Consider the following 17,369-nt stretch of genomic DNA (forward strand, 5'->3'; position numbering starts at 1 on the left):
ACCTAATCTCCATATCAACAAAATGGAGTAGTTAAGCTATTAATAAGAAGCTGATTTTGATCAACAAGAATCTCGTAAAATACTAACAATTTCAGATCTCTGTTCATCTGTGAGTTCTGTTGGAAACTTAACAAGCATTGTTATTATTAAGTTTCCTCTTTCCCCCTGTTCATGTGGCTTTGGCATACCATGTCCTGGTATGATCTTTTGATAACCAGGGTATATGATATCATCAATCGTCAAAATCATCTTCTCTCCACCTAATAAAGGGATTGCGAAAATACAGCCAGTTAGAGCTTTTACCAAAGGGATTTCAACTGCCAACTCCAAATCATCCCCTTCTCTTCTATACATGTGGTGTCGTTTCTCTAAAACTGTGAATATAACATCTGCAGGATCTGCCCCGGGCATCTCGTTTCCCATCCCTTCAAATGTAATCTTTGTTCCTTTTCTCCATCCTGGCTTAACTTTGATGGTTAGCACTTCATCTTCTTGTATTAATTGCCTGTGAAAAGTAAGAACTGATCATGAGCTGATTTCTCTCAAGATTTTGCTTCATCAAATCTTTTACTTCTACGATAGAAGTGCAAAACTTGTAGAACTTATGAAGATCAGTATTTTGTGTCTTCCTCAACTTGTAAACTATGGTGCATATTTAGACAGGTAGCCTAAATATATTCAATGCAGAGAAATGAGCTACGGTCGTCATTTTTGAAATTGAGTCTTGCACAGCAATTTCCTATTCTTCAGTTCATATCAAGTGCCTATACATGTAAACAGATATTCAATATTCAAGTTACTAGACATGTCATATAGCAATACAAAGAAGACATGGAAGAGGATTGACAAATTAACAATTCAGTACTGAAGATTCTGTTCCTGTTTGACTTTAAAATCATGGCCGTATTAAAATTCTTCTCAAGTTATGATAATCTCTGCCATGTGCTAGTCAAGTTGTGTTGGATTGGAGCAGGTTGCCACCTTAAAGCTGCCAAATTCATGAAAAAAAAAAAAGACAAGGACGATGAAACAGTGTGTACCCATCATCAGTTACTGAATCTCTTGTGATCTCCATCTTCTTGATGCATCCAAAGCACAACTCTTCAAGCGTGCACTCGAGAGTCATTTCCATTGCTGGGGGCTTCATTAGCCCATTCGAGTTGGAATACATGATTGTTGTTGAAGCCTTTCGGCTTACACTCCTAGAAAGCGTGCTAGGGAGTGTAGTTGCTTCAGCACTTTTTCGGCGGCTCATGCTTCTCAAGAGATTAGCTGCAGCAGAACGGATTGGGGTTAAACTCCTTTTGCTTGTACTTCTGGACAGAGGAGACGGGCTTGTGTTTCTTGAAGCAGGAGGGCTTGATAGAGGTGAACGTGTGAAGTAGGCTTTCTCATAACTTCCACGCTTTGGTATTCCTCTTGGGGATCCTTCTTCATGGTATCTGCAATCATGCATCCCATTCATGTTTACCTGGTTGCAATTGCTGCGGTCAAGAGCCTGCAGAAAATGTAGTTACCAAACATGAATGTGATCAGACATCTGTTTCTGCATCTAGTTTTAACAGTTCATTAAAATCAATCTAATTTGCCAGACACTAACTTCATAAAATATAGGTTAAAAAACAAAAAAGCTCCCTGTGGTAAGCCTAATACATAGAAAAGCCCCCTATGGTTTCAAAATATACAATACGACACCTCATGCTTTGAACTAAATTATAAAGGTGACGGAATCCGTTAAACTTAACGGAAATGACTTATTGGAACCTAAAAAAAAATTTTTATGCCTAATTTTTATCAAATATACCTGTTCTACCCCTTAACCCTTAATTCTCTCTACTTAGAGAATAAAACAAATGATTTTTTTGAGCTGTCTTTTGCTTAATTATATCAGTGCATTTTGGTCATTTCGTCCATTTCCATTAAGTTTAACGGATTCCGTCACCTTTACAATTTAGTTCAAAGCATGAGGGATCGTGTTGTATATTTTGAAACCATAGAGGGCTTTTCTGTGTATTAGATTAACCACATGGGGTTTTTTTTTGTTTTTTACCCTAAAATATAATAACAAACATCGAAGAAAATTGCAATTAAGGTTGAGTTTTAGTTCAATGGTCTAAACTATGATTCTTTAAAACTTCTTTTTGTGTCTTGATTAATCATGTATTTATTTGCCTACAATGTTTAAAAATTTACGAACTTGAATATACTGAAATTTCTTGTTATATACTCAACGGTATAATTCAGATGTAACAAGATCATTATACGGATTCATCTACAAAAGATCCGAGTATTGAACTTGTGATTCAATCAAAACTCTGTCCATATATATATTTTTAAACTCTCTCCTTTGTGCATCAGTTCACATATCGGGTCGTGCATGACAGAAAAATCAAGAATCAGATGTAAATAAATATCATAGAGAAAGAGTTTCTTTAGACCCATTTTAGCATGATTATTTTCTGATGTTTTAATATGTTTGGATAGATTAATTAGGCCTCAAACAATCTGGTAAATCGTAATGTATATTTCATAAGACTAAATTTTCAATGAAAACCAATCAAGTATTCAACATGATATATTATACCTTGTGTTCCTTTTCCAGCGATCTATGCTTGTTTGTGTCAGTTGTTTTCAAAGGAGATGGATGCCTCTCCGGATAGCATCTTCTGACAAATGATTTGCATTTTCTACATACGCCTTCTAGGCTGCGGCCACTGTGCAAGTCCGGTGGTGGTGCCTGAGAATGATCTTCCATTGAGAGAGAGAGAGAGAGAGGAAGAGAAAAAAAGAGAGAGAGGGAGATCATGCATGTAATCCACAAAAAATGGATGGTTAGCCAGCCAAATATAGAGCTGTCTAGGAGATACATAGGATAATATTCCATAATCTCAATTAGTTTTGGAACTAAATCTACTTTGTAGCTTTAAAGTATATTTGGTCGTACCCGAAACTTTGAGTAATGATGATTTACATGCAAGAACTTTTATCTATTGCTGTACAGGTACAAACCTTGAAGCTTGGATTTAATTCTTGTTCTCAATCCTGTCTATAGTAATATTAACTATTATAAGCAAAATCTTGTTTCTCCAAATTCAAAGAATTTGACTTTGTCGTAATTAGAACTTGATCATTGTACTTGGCCAAATAAAAGTGAAATACATATAAAACATGAAAGGGCAAATCACCACAAGTTAAGAATTATTTGTGGCAAGTTAAGAATTATTATGTGAACAATTGATATTATTGCATCGCATGACCCTAACATAATAAACATGACACCATACATACGAACTCTTCGATATTTATTAGCGATTGATGATTCTATTACATGATACGTCACTTGATACACATGAACTTGTTAATACTTCTAGGATTAAGGGTTGTGGTTTTACTTATTAGTTACTATGTTTTTGTTATTTTAATTGTAGGGATAAATTTTATTATTTTCAAAAAATGATGTGTTGTTTTTAATATGATTTACATATATTCGTACCTTGAGCATACACTATCCAATGAACTACTCCCTCCATCTCAAAAAGATTATTCAATGGCACACAACTTTAGAATATTTAAGTCAATTGAAGACACATCAGTAAACAAAATTCAAACTTCCAATAACACCTCCAATCCAATTTATAAGTTGTCTTTTACATGGATGGATTTAATGCAACTCCACAACTAACACACAACTAATGAATTAAGTCACGATATCTTATCTATATCTATCTATCTATCTATCTATTTATACTATAAAGTATCATGAGTTTTGATACTTTGGAGTGTAAGTGTAAACATTGCTGTGATCTTAGTTTTTCTTATTCCTATTATACCTTTATTGATTGATAATTAAAGTTTCATATTGTGCCCTTATTATTTAGTGTGATTAAAGTGCACTATACTATATATATTGGTCTAGAAGAAAATGGTCAATGAGAAGACTAATTGTCATCAATCAGTGGTTAATGAGAAGCCAAAAGGTTAAATTAATAATTAAGTTCACCATACTACACCATATTGATTAAGAAAAAAATTAGCAAGAATAATTTCAAAATACTTAGGATACAAGGTCCACAAGCACTAAAACTAATGAATATTTATTCTATGTACATTTTTAATTGTATTATACCTTTCAAAGTTGTGTTTATATGCCCATTCTGTCCCATTTTTTTACAATTCTTAATGTTTTAAACTCTAAAATGTCATCAAAATGTTGCTTGCAAAGGTTTTTCTCAAATTTGTCACAAATTTTGATTTACAAATTAGTCTTTTGAGGAGTGTGTCGTTGGCAAAAAAAAATCATTGCTTCATTTTTGTTGATGAAATTTTGTCAAACCATCAGTGAAGGCTTGCTTAATTATGCACAAAACTTGGGAATGAAATAATCATATGGTCAGGGGGGAAGAAAAAAGTTCCCCTCCTGGAGTTATGATGGTAATTAATTTAATGCAACGTTCCGCTCTAAAACTGGTCATTGATTACTTCATTTCCTTCCACTTCATCCCATTTTTCCACTATTCCTAGCTTCCTACAACTCCTCAACAACCATTGCTAAAATGAAAAAAAGGAGCAATAAAGAGATAGTGTTAATCATTAATTGAGCCATTCATATCCCATAAAATGGTGAAAATCAAGATTTATTGAAGAGTAAAGCTGTAAATATACTTTTCAAATTGCATGAAAAGGAAGGCCTACTTATGAAGAGGGCAAATATTATTGGAACATATGAAGGTATAGATTCAGAACTTCAATTTGCATATACTATAGCATGGAAATTCCACATGAATCCCAAGTGTATTGACCTGCTGCTTCATAGCATGGAAATGCATGAGCCATCTCACGAATTTGTCTACAATTACAATTAACCAACTATAGATAACAACAAATAGTTTACCTATCACAGTCTTTGTAATTCTATCCAATATTCACATCTTTGGCAAACAACGTTACAGTTTACCTATATCAGTTTTGATTACTACCCCTTTTCCGTCCTTTTTTACTGCATAATTACCGCTTTTAGTATGCTATGCACCTTGCAGAGGTTGCTCTAATTGGCTGGGCTATCTAATTCACTCTATTTGCCATATAACAAAGTTGGTCTAATGGATTGTCTAATTCATTCTATAAGCCATTTTATGGCAAATATCTACTGAATCCACAATAGTAAGAGTTTTCTCCCGGTTTGTTCCAATATCAATATTAACTTTGACAAACATAAGCCAAAGAACTTGGTTTAGACAAATGAATCAAAACAATTGAAAATAATAGACAAATGTAAATATCCAAGAATTTAAAAATTTATCCTTCTATAGGTTTTTCCCACAACCAGAGAACATATTTGGCATTTGAAGAATAACACGAGCAAAAAACATGTAAGCTCATGTTTTTTCTCCCAATATCCCCTCTCATTCTACCAATTGTCTGTAATTCTAACATAAAAGGTTAATATTATACAAACTAATCTCAAATAGTAGTAGAGTCAAGACCCTGCACTGAGTGGTGTTAAATTTGAGATGTGGTAGAATAAGTCAATGTTGAACACTTTTTTTTTTTCTCAAATGTGGCTAACTAAAAAATCATTCAACAATTGATCCTCATGAATTATGCACATTGGCGGATTAAAAGGAGGCAGGAAAGGGCAGCCGCCCTCCTAAGATTTTGAAAATCTCATATATCCTCTTAAAGTTGTAAGAATTTAATTTATATATTTATGAAAATTAGAGTTTGTCCCCCTAATTTTTTACGAAAACCTAAAATTACCTTCTTCAGTATACATCTTTGCTAGTCTTGCCCCCATCTTTCTTTTCTAGTTTGGCCCCACCTGTTGATCTCTGTTTCTGCCAGTGATTATGTAGCCATCTTTTAATAATGTTTATTGTTGAAAAATTTCCCTTAACAATTGCACTTAATATAAGGACTATTTTTTGAGGGGTTAAAAAAATGGAAGTACAATATATTTTTCAGTTTTTAGTTTGAAATATATTATGAAATCTTAAGATATTTAACTGTAACTTTTCCCAAATATTTTGTGACTCGCTAGCCATTTGAACTTTTCATTTAAACATCTATATATAACTTCATAAAATTTCATAAGTGAAAAGGTAAAATTTGATACTTCACGTGAACATATAATATGTAAAATAATTAATTCTAAAATATATATTTAGTTAAGGCAAAATCTCCTGTCTTAATATTGTAGGAGAATAATTTTTGGAATAAATCTTCAAAATAATTGATGTCTTAATATCGTGCAAATGATTTTAATATATATATATTTATTGTTTTAAAATTTAACTCATTTTTTGGTATTGTTTCAAATTCTTTGGGTTAATGTGCTTCTCTAAATGACATAAATCTGGCATGCAATTCATTTTCTAGAAATATTCAAACAAGTCTTGGTTCACTTCCAAGTTTGAACTTTCTAAATCTCTCAAATAATCAATTTTTTGGTTAGATTCCTCCAAACTTTTCATCACCATATCTAAATCTTCTTGATTTGTCAAACACTTGGTTGGGCACATCCCAAATTCTTTATTGATAAATGTTTTTGTTTGATATAACGACTCAAGTTAACCAAAAGGATAAAATTATACGTTTTAATTAGTTGGAGGGCTAAAATTTATCAGTTAATAATTAGAGGGTCAAAAGTTGAACTTTGTAATAGTTTGAGGGGCACTAGCATCTCATGAATTCTTTATTTTTGTTAGACATAACGACTCAAGTTGACGGAAGGGTTAGAATTATATGTTTTAATTAGTTGGAGGGCTAAATTTTATTAGTTAATAGTTTGTGGGCTAAAAGTTGAATTTCGTAATAGTTCGAAGGCCATCAGAGCATTAATTATATTCTACCAGTCTTAATTGAATATTCAGAAATAGAATTTCTCTACCTCTATTTGAATATTTGAAACTTATTAGGGATCATTTGATATTTTCATAATTTCATAATGTTATATTTCAAAACAAATTCAAATTTATTTTTGTAAAATTGGTGGTCAAAACTAGCTACAATACTTTGTGTCTTGCATTTTTAGCTCATTCTGGTAAGATAAATGCAACCCTAACAAAAAAAAAAAGACCCATTTATTTATTTACAAAGAGGACATAAATGGCATGAAATGCTCATTTCTATTGTTCATCCTATTATAAGTTTGTCATTGCTAATCTACAAGGGTGTAGGAATACCTATCTCTTTACCTGAAGGACAATATACCTCCTATTTGTGGCGGTCATTGAATTTTTTGCTACAGATTTACTCATTTTATCAAACAACAATAAAGTAAAATTTGAAACTTTCATAAAAAAATTAGCAGAACTCTGCAAGAATCTCAAGACTAATGCAGACGAGCAAAGCATGGAAAGTATGTGAACTTGAATATTATAAAACACACATAAGTAGAAAGTGTGCATTAAAATATTTTATTACCTCGCATATTGTGATCACTAGGATATATTTTTGTTTTTTTTAGGGAAGCACTAGGATATAAAACAAAAAAGAATGGGTAAAATACATAAAACCCCCCTGTGGTTAAGGAAATTGACACGAAACTTCCTCATTGTTTAAAAACTCCCACATAACCTCCTTGTGCTTTGGACTAATTTGGAAAATGGACGGAAATCATCCAAATTGACGGTGTTTGAGATGCACTCGTGTATTAAGGGAGCTTCAAGTGACATTGTCAAGGACAATTTAGTATTTTGCAGTGTTTTATCATTTTTTTTTATTTTCCTTCTCCATTTCTTCCCTGCTCGCAACCAAACTGGTCAATAACACCAAAATGGTCAACGACACTGGTGAACACCAATCATCATCAGTACCGCCACTGATCACCAGTAGCTCCACCATCACCAACAATCACTATCAACTCTAGCACCAATCATCACTCCGCCGTGGGAATCTCAGGGCCAACCACTTGCAGGAGGTCGCCAACGATGTCGCTTCTAGATACCCCATCGGCAACGCCAAAACGGCCGTTCAGTGCCAGCACAAGATGGAGAAGCTAAGGAAACGTTACCGTGCTGAGATCCAACGTGCCGCCCCCTATGGCGGATCTAAGAGCCACAGGTATTGTTCCTCCTGGGTCCACTTTAAATGCATGGACGCCATGTAAAAAGGTCCCAATTCCTCCGCTGCGGCGGAAGCCGATGAGGATGAAAAAGATCAGGAAAATTCACATGTTAAGCCTATTGGAGATATATATAACACCAATAGCTTGAATCATACGGGTAGTTATATCAATAATAATAGTAGTAACTGGAGTAGTTTTCATGGGGGTATGGTGAACGGAGGCACTGGGTTTCGAATTAGGATCCCGGGAAGGGGGAACGTGGGGCCTGCCGCGGCTGCCAAGGTATATAGTAGATTTGATGAAGTGGGTGGGCAAAACCCTAACCCTAACCCTAACGTTGGTGTAAATTATGGGTCTATTAAAGCTTTGAGAGATGGGTTTGGCGGGAGAAGTGATATCGGTAAAAGGGTTGTCGGAGGTGATGTGAAAACGGGAGACCCGTTAGCAGAAATGGTGTCGGCTATACGGGTTCTAGGAGATAGGTTCGTGAGGATGGAGAGGATGAAGATGGACATGACAAGGGAAGTGGAGGAAATGAGGATGGAGATGGAGAGGGAGATGAAGAGGACTGAAATGATTCTTGAGTCGCAACAGAGGATTAGTGATGAAGATACAGTAATGAAAGGGTGGTGTTGGCTGGATTGATAGGGCAAGAAAAGGAATGGAAAATCAAAGGGGAAAGGGAAAACAGGAAAAATGTTAAAAAAGGAAGAAACAAAAGCCCAGAATGTCCTGACATTTCCTTGAAGAAGATGATACATTTTATAAAATTTCAAATGAGCCCCTTAGTTCTACCTTTGTTTCAAATGAAGGAAGAAAGTTTTTAAAACTTTAATTGAGCCATGAGTTAAACTTCGATTCAGTTTGTAAATAGGGTTAATATAGGAAATTTGCATCTTTTCATCAATTTGGATGATTTTCGTCCATTTTCCAAATTAGTCCAAAGCACAGGAGGTTATGTGGGAGTTTTTAAACAATGAGGAAGTTTCGTGTCAATTTCCTTAACCACAGGGGGGTTTTATGTATTTTACCCAAAAAGAATAAACCTTGTTATTAATATGAAAATATAATATATTAATGGGTTACTAAATAACTTGGGTTAACCATTTTGAACTTGTAATTCCACTCAAAAGTTACTTGAATCAACTTGTGGGCTCGGGACTTTGTTCGACTCAAAAGTTACTTGAGTGAGCCTATGGGCTCGGGCCTTCACAAATATAGTTGTTTCGAAATTTTTTTGCCGGCTCATGCTTTTCAAGAGATTAGCTGGAGAAGAAAAGATTGGGGTTAGGCTCCCTTTGCTTGTGTTTCTAAACAGAGGACACAGGTTAGTGCTTTTTGGGTGCGATAAAGGCCTTGTGCTTTTTGAAGCAAAAGGGAGAGGTGAACATGTGAAGTAAGCTTTCTCAAAACTTCCTTGCATTGGTATTCCTCTTGGGAATCCCTCTTCATTGTATTTGAAATAATGCATTCCATTCATGTTTATTTGACTGCAATTGCTACGATCATGAGTTTGAAGAAATACATTATCAAACATAAATGTAACCTAACATGTATTTTTGCATTCTAGTTTAAACATTTCATTCAAATTAATCAAATTCCTACTGTATTAACTTCATGTAGTATAATAAAAATAAAAAATAAGTATATAGAAGAAAAGTTGATGTGAAGCTTGATTTTTGGTTCAACAATCATCTAATTCTTTTGAACTTTTTTTTCTTGATTAATTACGTATTTATTTACCTCCAACTTTAAAAGTCAAGTTTAGAATTTACATCCTTGAATGTACCAAAACTTTTTATCATGTACTCAACAATAATTCACATGAAACAAAGATCATTATATGGATTATCTACAAATGATTTGAGTACTGAACTTTTTATTCAATCAAAACTTGGTCCAAAATTTTAAACTCTCTCCTTGCTACATCTATGCACATTTTTGGTCGTGCATGAAAGGAGAATCAAGATTTAGAGATAAACATAAATCATAGAGAACGGTTTTCTTTAGATTCATTCGAGCATGTTTACAATCTAAAGTTTAATATGTTTGGATAGATAAATTAGACCTCAAACAATTTGGTAAATCCTAATGTAGATTTGATAGGACTAAATTTTCAATGGAAATCGGTCGATAAAACTGAAACCTATTTTTGATGACATTGTGTTCCTCTTTCCATCAATCTATGCTTGTCTGTTCCATTTGTTTTCAAAGGAGATGGATGCCTCTCTGCATAGCATCTTGCGACAAATAATTTACATTTTCTACAAATGCCTCCAAGGCTGCAGCCATTATACAAGTCCAGTTGTGGTGCTTCAGAATGATTTTCCATTGAGAAAGACATAAAGAGATAAAGGGAAGAGAAATGGAGATCATGCATGTATCCACAAAAATGTATGATTAGCCGAATATAGAGCTATCTACTTTGGCTGTTTAATTTTTGTTAATTATTGAAAGTTATGTGCTCTACTAGTTTTAGGACTAAATCAACATCGTAACTTTAAAGTTTTTGGTTATATCCTAAACTTTGAGGGATGATGATTCACTGCTTGAAATTTTATCTATTTTTGTACGAACCTTTAAATTTGGATTGAATTCTTGCCCTGAATCATGACGATAGTAACCAACATAAGTAAAATATCATTTTTCTGAATTAAAGAATTTGACTTTGTGATCATAAGAGCTTGATTATTGTATTTGAACAAGTCAAAGTGAAATACATATAAAACATGGAAGGACAAATTATCTCAAGTTAAGAATTATTTGCGAGCACATAAATGATATATACTATATCTTGTGATTTGACCACTACTATTAGCTCTCTTTATCATGGATGATGGTTAATTGGTATTGTTGTATGATGTTGCTATGACATGATATAATTTGTGTTATTATATTCCATGGCTCATGACGTAGTACACATGAACATTAGCTATATGTATTGACTATAGCTCTCTATCTTGCATCATGAATGCGTTGACTACTATTAAACTGTTGGATATAGTTAATGATGACTCTTCATTGGAAGTTAAAGGAGAACGGAAAGGTTTGCACACCAATTCAAGTGTCTTGATGTTTGGGATTTCTAAGAGTTATGCCTAATGTAAACTAGTACAACTCTTAAGGAAGTGACTAGTCATTTGAATTGTGCCTGTTCATTTAAAAGGGGCCTAACCAGGTAAAAGTATGTTTCCAAAAGACATGACATTTCTTTTGGGTTGTCTGAACGTTATAAATAAGGATGTTCAGATATTAAAAAAACTCACAATTGTTACTTCTAGATTTATCGTACTTCTACTTCTTATCAAAACAATAATTCTCTGAACCGTTCTTGGGAGAATTTCATCATATTACTGTGTGAAAATTATGGTTGGCTTTGTTATTCCTGGACGGAATTGCCACAAACTCAATAGTAGAATAGTGGGGGTAAATTTCTTTAAGAAAAGTGAATCTTCACGTCAAAACCATTTTTTGCAGTTGTAGTTGAAACTTCTCTAACAATCTTAAGGAAATTCCAACATGAAGGGCACCAATTTGGATAATGTTCTGAACAAATTTTTCAACTCTGATATGTAGTTAAAACAAGTTGTTGTTTCTTCTCATGGAATTGGGCATTGCATACCTATTGACTGATAATTTACCAAAGATTCCTGAACCATCTGATGACGAGTCTAATGAGATCAAGGCAAGCCGCAAGAAATGTGAGGAAGACAAAGTTCGTTGTAGGGACTTCATCTTAAATGCCTTGTTTGACTATCTATATGATCTCTTTTGTTCTCTTAAATCATCACAAGAATCTGAAAGGCTTTAGAGAACAAATACGTGTCTGAAAAACAAGGTACGGGCAGATTTTTAACTATGAAGCTCTTTGAGTTTCAAATGATGGATAACAAATTTGTGATAAATCAAGTGGATGAATTACTTCTATTAGTGTCTAGACTAAAGGATTTAAGTATTGAAGTGTTGGATCAACTTCAAGTGGGTGCTGTGATTGCAAAATTACTATCCACTTGGAATGATTATAGAAAGAAACTGCTGCACACTCCTGAAAATTTCACCATAGACCAACTTACGAAGCATATCCGAATTGAAGAGGAAACTTGTATTCGTGAGAATAAGTTTGCTTTGGAATTTGGTACCAAGGTGAATAATATTGAGTCTAATGCTAATAAAAAATCTGGGAAAGGTGGAAAGAAATCCGGCAATAAGAGAAAACATAGAGATATGTCTTCTAGAAATTCTATGAACAATAAGAAAGACAAGTCATGTTTTTTCTGTGAAAAGAAAGGGCATTTTAAGATAGAATGCAGGTTCTACAAGAAATTGAAGACAGAGACAAATGCTAAACAAAAGAAGGCAAATGTTGTTGAAGATCTTCTTCCCAATAATTCAGAAATTGTTGCTATGGCTGGTAGACTTTCTATCAATGTGGTAACTGAATGCAACTTGACAAATTGCCAATCTAATGATTGGTGGTATGATTCGAGTGCTACAGTTCATATATGCAATGACAAGAATTTATTCAAAGATTATCAAGTTGCTACCCCAAATGAGATTGTGTTAATGGGAAATGATAACACATCCGATGTGCTTGGAAAGGGGACGGTTGAAGTGGAGTTTACTTCTGGCAAAACGTTGGTTTTAACAAATAGTTATCATGTTCCTGACATAAGGAAGAATCCGGTTTCCACAAGCGTACTTTGCAACAAGAAATTGAAAGTTGTCATAGAAGCAGAAAAAGTAATTCTATCCAAAAATAATATATTTGTTGGCCAAGGATATTCATGTAATGACATGTGCAAACTAAGTATCAATAAAGTTATTATTTATACTTATTTGATTGAATCTTCTATTAATTTATGGCATGCTCGTTTATCACATGTTAATTTTAGATCAATCAAGTTCATGTCAAAACATGGATTAATATCCTGCACAAATGACAACTTTGGAAAATGTGAAACATGTCTACAAGCAAAGATGACCAAGAAACCTTTTCCAAAGAATGAAAGAACTTCTAAATTACTTGAAATTATACATTCTGATATATGTGAATTGAATGGTCATTTAACAAGGGGTGGAAATAGATATTTCATAATTTTTATAGATAATCATTCTAGATCTACATATGTTTATTTACTGAGAATAAAAGATCAAGCATTTGATATGTTTAAATTGTTTAAGACCTTGGTTGAAAATCAATTGGAAAGGAAAATTAAAATCCTACAAATTGATCGAGAAGGCGAATATTTTTCAAATGATTTTTCTAATTTTTGTGAAGAAAATGGTTTGATCCATCAAACAAGTGCACCATACACTCCTTAACAAAATTGTTTAACCGAAAGGAAAAATAGAACATTGGTTGATATGGTAAATGCTATGCTTATACATGCTAGATTACCATTTAACCTTTGGAGAGAAGCTTTATTAACCACATGTCATATACATAATCGAATACCTTCAAAGAAGGCAAAAGTTTCGTCATATGAACTATGGAAAGGAAGAAAACCTAATTTAAATTATTTGAGTGTATGGGGTTGTACAGCCTATTATAAGGTTCCTGACATAAAAAAACAAAATTAGAACCAAGAGCTTTAAAGAGTGTTTTTGTGGCATATGCTGAAAATTCTAAAACATATTGATTATTAGATTTAGACTCAAATACAATAGTGGAGTCTAGAGATGTTGAGTTTTTAGAAACAAACTTTCTAAGTGGTTCAATTTCTAAACCAAATACTATATTACCACAAAATATGACTATGAATCCTAATTTCCTCTACAAATGTTAATAAAAGGAAAATAGTTGAAACTCCTAGTAAACCCAGGAGGAGTAAGAGAGCAAGAGAAGAGTAAAATTTGGATCCAAATTATATTTATTCACAATCTTTAGTTTCTTTAGTTGAAAATAGTAGGAATGGGGTATTCAATAAAATACATATACTTTTACATTTGGAAGAGGATCCTAAAACTTATAAAGAGACATTAACTTCAAGGGACTCAACTTTTTGAAAAGAAGCAATTAATGATGAGATGAATTCTCTTGTGTCAAATGGTACATTGATGTTATGTGAATTACCTCCTAATTGTAAACCTATAGTATGTAAGTGGATTTTTAAAAGAAAACGTAACATTGATGGTTCGTTACCAATCTTCAAAGCAAGACTTGTAGCAAAAGATTTTAAACAAAAGGAAAGAATTGATTATTTTGACACGTATGCTCCTGTTGCAAGAATTACTTCTATAAGAGTGTTGTTTGCTCTAGCATCTATATATGATTTATATATTCATCAAATGGATGTTAAAACAGCATTTTTAAATGGAGATATAGACGAGAAGTATACATGGAGTAACCCGAAGGGTTTGTACTTCCTGGGAATGAAAAGAAAGTCTGCAAGTTAATTGAATTCTTGTACGGTTTAAAGCAAGCGCCAAAAAAGTGGTATGAAAAATTTGATAAAGTAATTTTATCAAATGGCCTTAAACACAATGAAGCATATAAATGCAAATATTCTAAAGTTACCAAAGATTATAGTGTAATTATATGCCTTTATGTGGATGATATGTTAATCATGGGGACGAACATGCAAGGAATAAATGAAACTAAGAAGTATTTAACCTCCCAATTTAAAATGAAAGATTTGGGAGAAGTTCATATCATCTTAGGAATCAAAATTAAGAAACATAGTGGGGGTCATGCTCTATGTCAATCTCATTACATTGACAAGATTCTATCCAAATTTAATCATTTGGGAACAAAAGAAGCTAATACCACATTTGATGTTTCTAATAAGCTAGTGAAAAATTAGAGAAGATCTATTAGTCAATTAGACTATGCTAGTGCAATTGCTAGTTTGATGTATGCTATGTATTATACTAGACCTGATATTGCATTCACTATTTGCAAATTTTTTGGATTTACTCATAATCCTAGTACTGACCATTGAAAAGCAATTGGACGAGTACTAGGTTACCTTAAATTGGAAAGCAATTGGACAAGTACTAGGTTACCTTAAAAAGACAAAGTCTTTTGGATTGTATTATAACAAGTTTCCATCGGTACTTCAAGGTTACTGTGATGCTAGTTGGATAACTAGTGTAAATGATAACAAATCAACGTCTGGTTGGATTTGTCAAATAGGCGGAAGAGCTATCTCATGGGTTTCTAAGAAATAGACATGTATTACTCATTCGACTATGGAATCAAAATTTGTTGCACTAGCAGCAGCAAGCAAAGAATCAGAATGGTTAAAAAATTTATTGCTAGATATAGAGTTGTGGCCATAATCGATGTCAGCCATCTCTTTGCACTGCGATAGTGAAGCAACTATGTCTAGGGCAATTAGCAAGATTTATAATGGTAAATCTAGACATATTGCTTTAAGACATGAATATGTAAGACAATTAATTTCTGATGAAATTATATCAGTTGTCTATGTAAAATTTGGTAATAATCTTGCTGATCCTTTAACTAAAGGACTCTCAAGAGAAATGATCAAAAGCACTACGAGTGCTATGGATCTAAAACCATTCTAAAATTGTAAATGGTAATGGTAACCTAACCTTTCTTATTACCAAGTAATTCTAAAGGTTTAATAGGTAACAACAAGTTATTGTTTGACTGTTAGCAAGTACTAGTAATTAAAAGTACTTATGAAATAAGGAGATTGAATAAATTATTCTTAATGAAGTAAACATGTTTGGTATAAGAACAAGGTAGTCTAATTACAAGACTCCAAGATAGACTTCACCTATATGAATTTAAGAGGTGGTGCTGCTTCTATCCAAAGTTTGGACTAAAGCTTTTGTAAGAGTTCATGAATCAGGAGGTAGCACAAGGCCATAATACGGTGCTAAAGCTCACGGTGAACGTTTTATAAGAAATAAGTAAGATTTATGTGTATAGTTATTTCCAATCTTGTTATGTAGGATTTGTAGTTTAAAACTTATAATTACCATCAATTTCAACAAGGTTTTGAAATAATTATACTAATAATAGGTTTAAGTCGAAAGGCACCTATTTTGTGCATAAATCTTAAAAATGTTTTGATTTTGATTCATCACTAACTAAGTGGGGGATTGTTGGATATAGTTAGTGATGACTTTTCATTGGAAGTTAGAGGAGAATGGAAAGGTTTGCACACCAATTCAAGTGTCACGATGTTTGGGATGTTCTAAGAGTTGTGTCTAATGTAAACTAGTACAACTCTGAAGGAAGTGTCTAGTTATTTGAATTGTGCCTATTCATTTAAAAAGGGCCTATTCAAGAAGAAGTATGTCTCTAAAAGGCATGACATTTCTTTTGGATTGTCTGAACATTATAAATAAAGATGTTCAGATATAAAGAAAACTCACTTTTTTTACTTTTAGATTTACTGTACTTCTACTTCTTATCAAAACAATAATTCTCTGAACCGTTCTTGGGAGAATTTCTTCATACTACTGTGTGAAAATTCTGGTTGGCTTTGTTATTTCTGGAAGGTAATGCTGCAAACTCGATAATAGAATAGTGGGTGCAAATTTCTTTACGAAAAGTGAATCTTCATGTCAAATCTATTTTTTATAGTTGCAGTTGAAACTTCTCTAACATGAACACAATATGGAATTCTCCCATATTAATGGACAAATGTAATCCGGAATAGAAACAACTGAAAATAATGGACAAATGTAAATATCTAAGAGTTTAAAGTTTACTCTTGTACAGTTTCTCCCAATGCCAGTGAATATAATTGGAACTCGACGTTAAACTATGTGTAGGGGTGCAAATGAGTCGAGTCGAGTCGAACTTTGGTCTAATTGAGCCGAGCTTCCAGTTAATTTTATGAAGCTTGAGCTCGAGCTCGACGAGTTCAAAATTTCAAGCTCGAGCTTAAAAAATAAAAAATAATTATAATTATTTTATTTTTAAAAAATAAAAAATTTTAAAAATAAAAAATAATTATTTTATTTTTAAAAATGAATAAAATAATAATTTTTTAACAAATAATAAAATATCAGAGATATATATGTAATTTCACTATTAAAATTAATATATATATATAATCGAGCGCGAGTTTAATGTTTTTGAGCTCGAGCTCGATATTGACCGAGCTCGAGTCGAGTTCGTATTCGAGCCGCTCGCGAACAGCCCTCACTGTGTGTAATGCACGACCTCCTGCTTTGCTCCGTTAAAGATATCTCATCTACCAAATGTCATATGATTAATACAAATCCAAAAAAATCACCCATAAGTTGCATTTGTAAAATTCTAACACAAAACTTAAAATTATATAGTTCACTCTCAAAAGAGACCAAAAGTAACCAAACAGAG

At 33.0% G+C, this 17,369-nt stretch overlaps 1 protein-coding gene and 1 pseudogene across 1 annotated transcript; one reads left to right on the forward strand and one right to left on the reverse strand.

Moving 5' to 3' along the window:
- Window positions 1-60: 60 nt before the first annotated feature.
- Window positions 61-1,444, reverse strand: LOC113711492 (uncharacterized; the record flags this gene model as incomplete). Its single annotated transcript, XM_027234655.2, has 2 exons — window positions 61-505; window positions 1,041-1,444. Coding segments are annotated over 2 exons (849 nt in total), but the record flags the coding sequence as incomplete, so codon positions are not given.
- Window positions 1,445-2,959: 1,515 nt separating this feature from the next.
- LOC113711493 (uncharacterized) lies at window positions 2,960-8,781 on the forward strand (annotated as a pseudogene).
- Window positions 8,782-17,369: the final 8,588 nt, after the last annotated feature.

This window comes from Coffea arabica, chromosome 10e, assembly GCF_036785885.1.
Source record: "Coffea arabica cultivar ET-39 chromosome 10e, Coffea Arabica ET-39 HiFi, whole genome shotgun sequence".
Classification (NCBI taxonomy): Eukaryota; Viridiplantae; Streptophyta; class Magnoliopsida; order Gentianales; family Rubiaceae; genus Coffea; species Coffea arabica.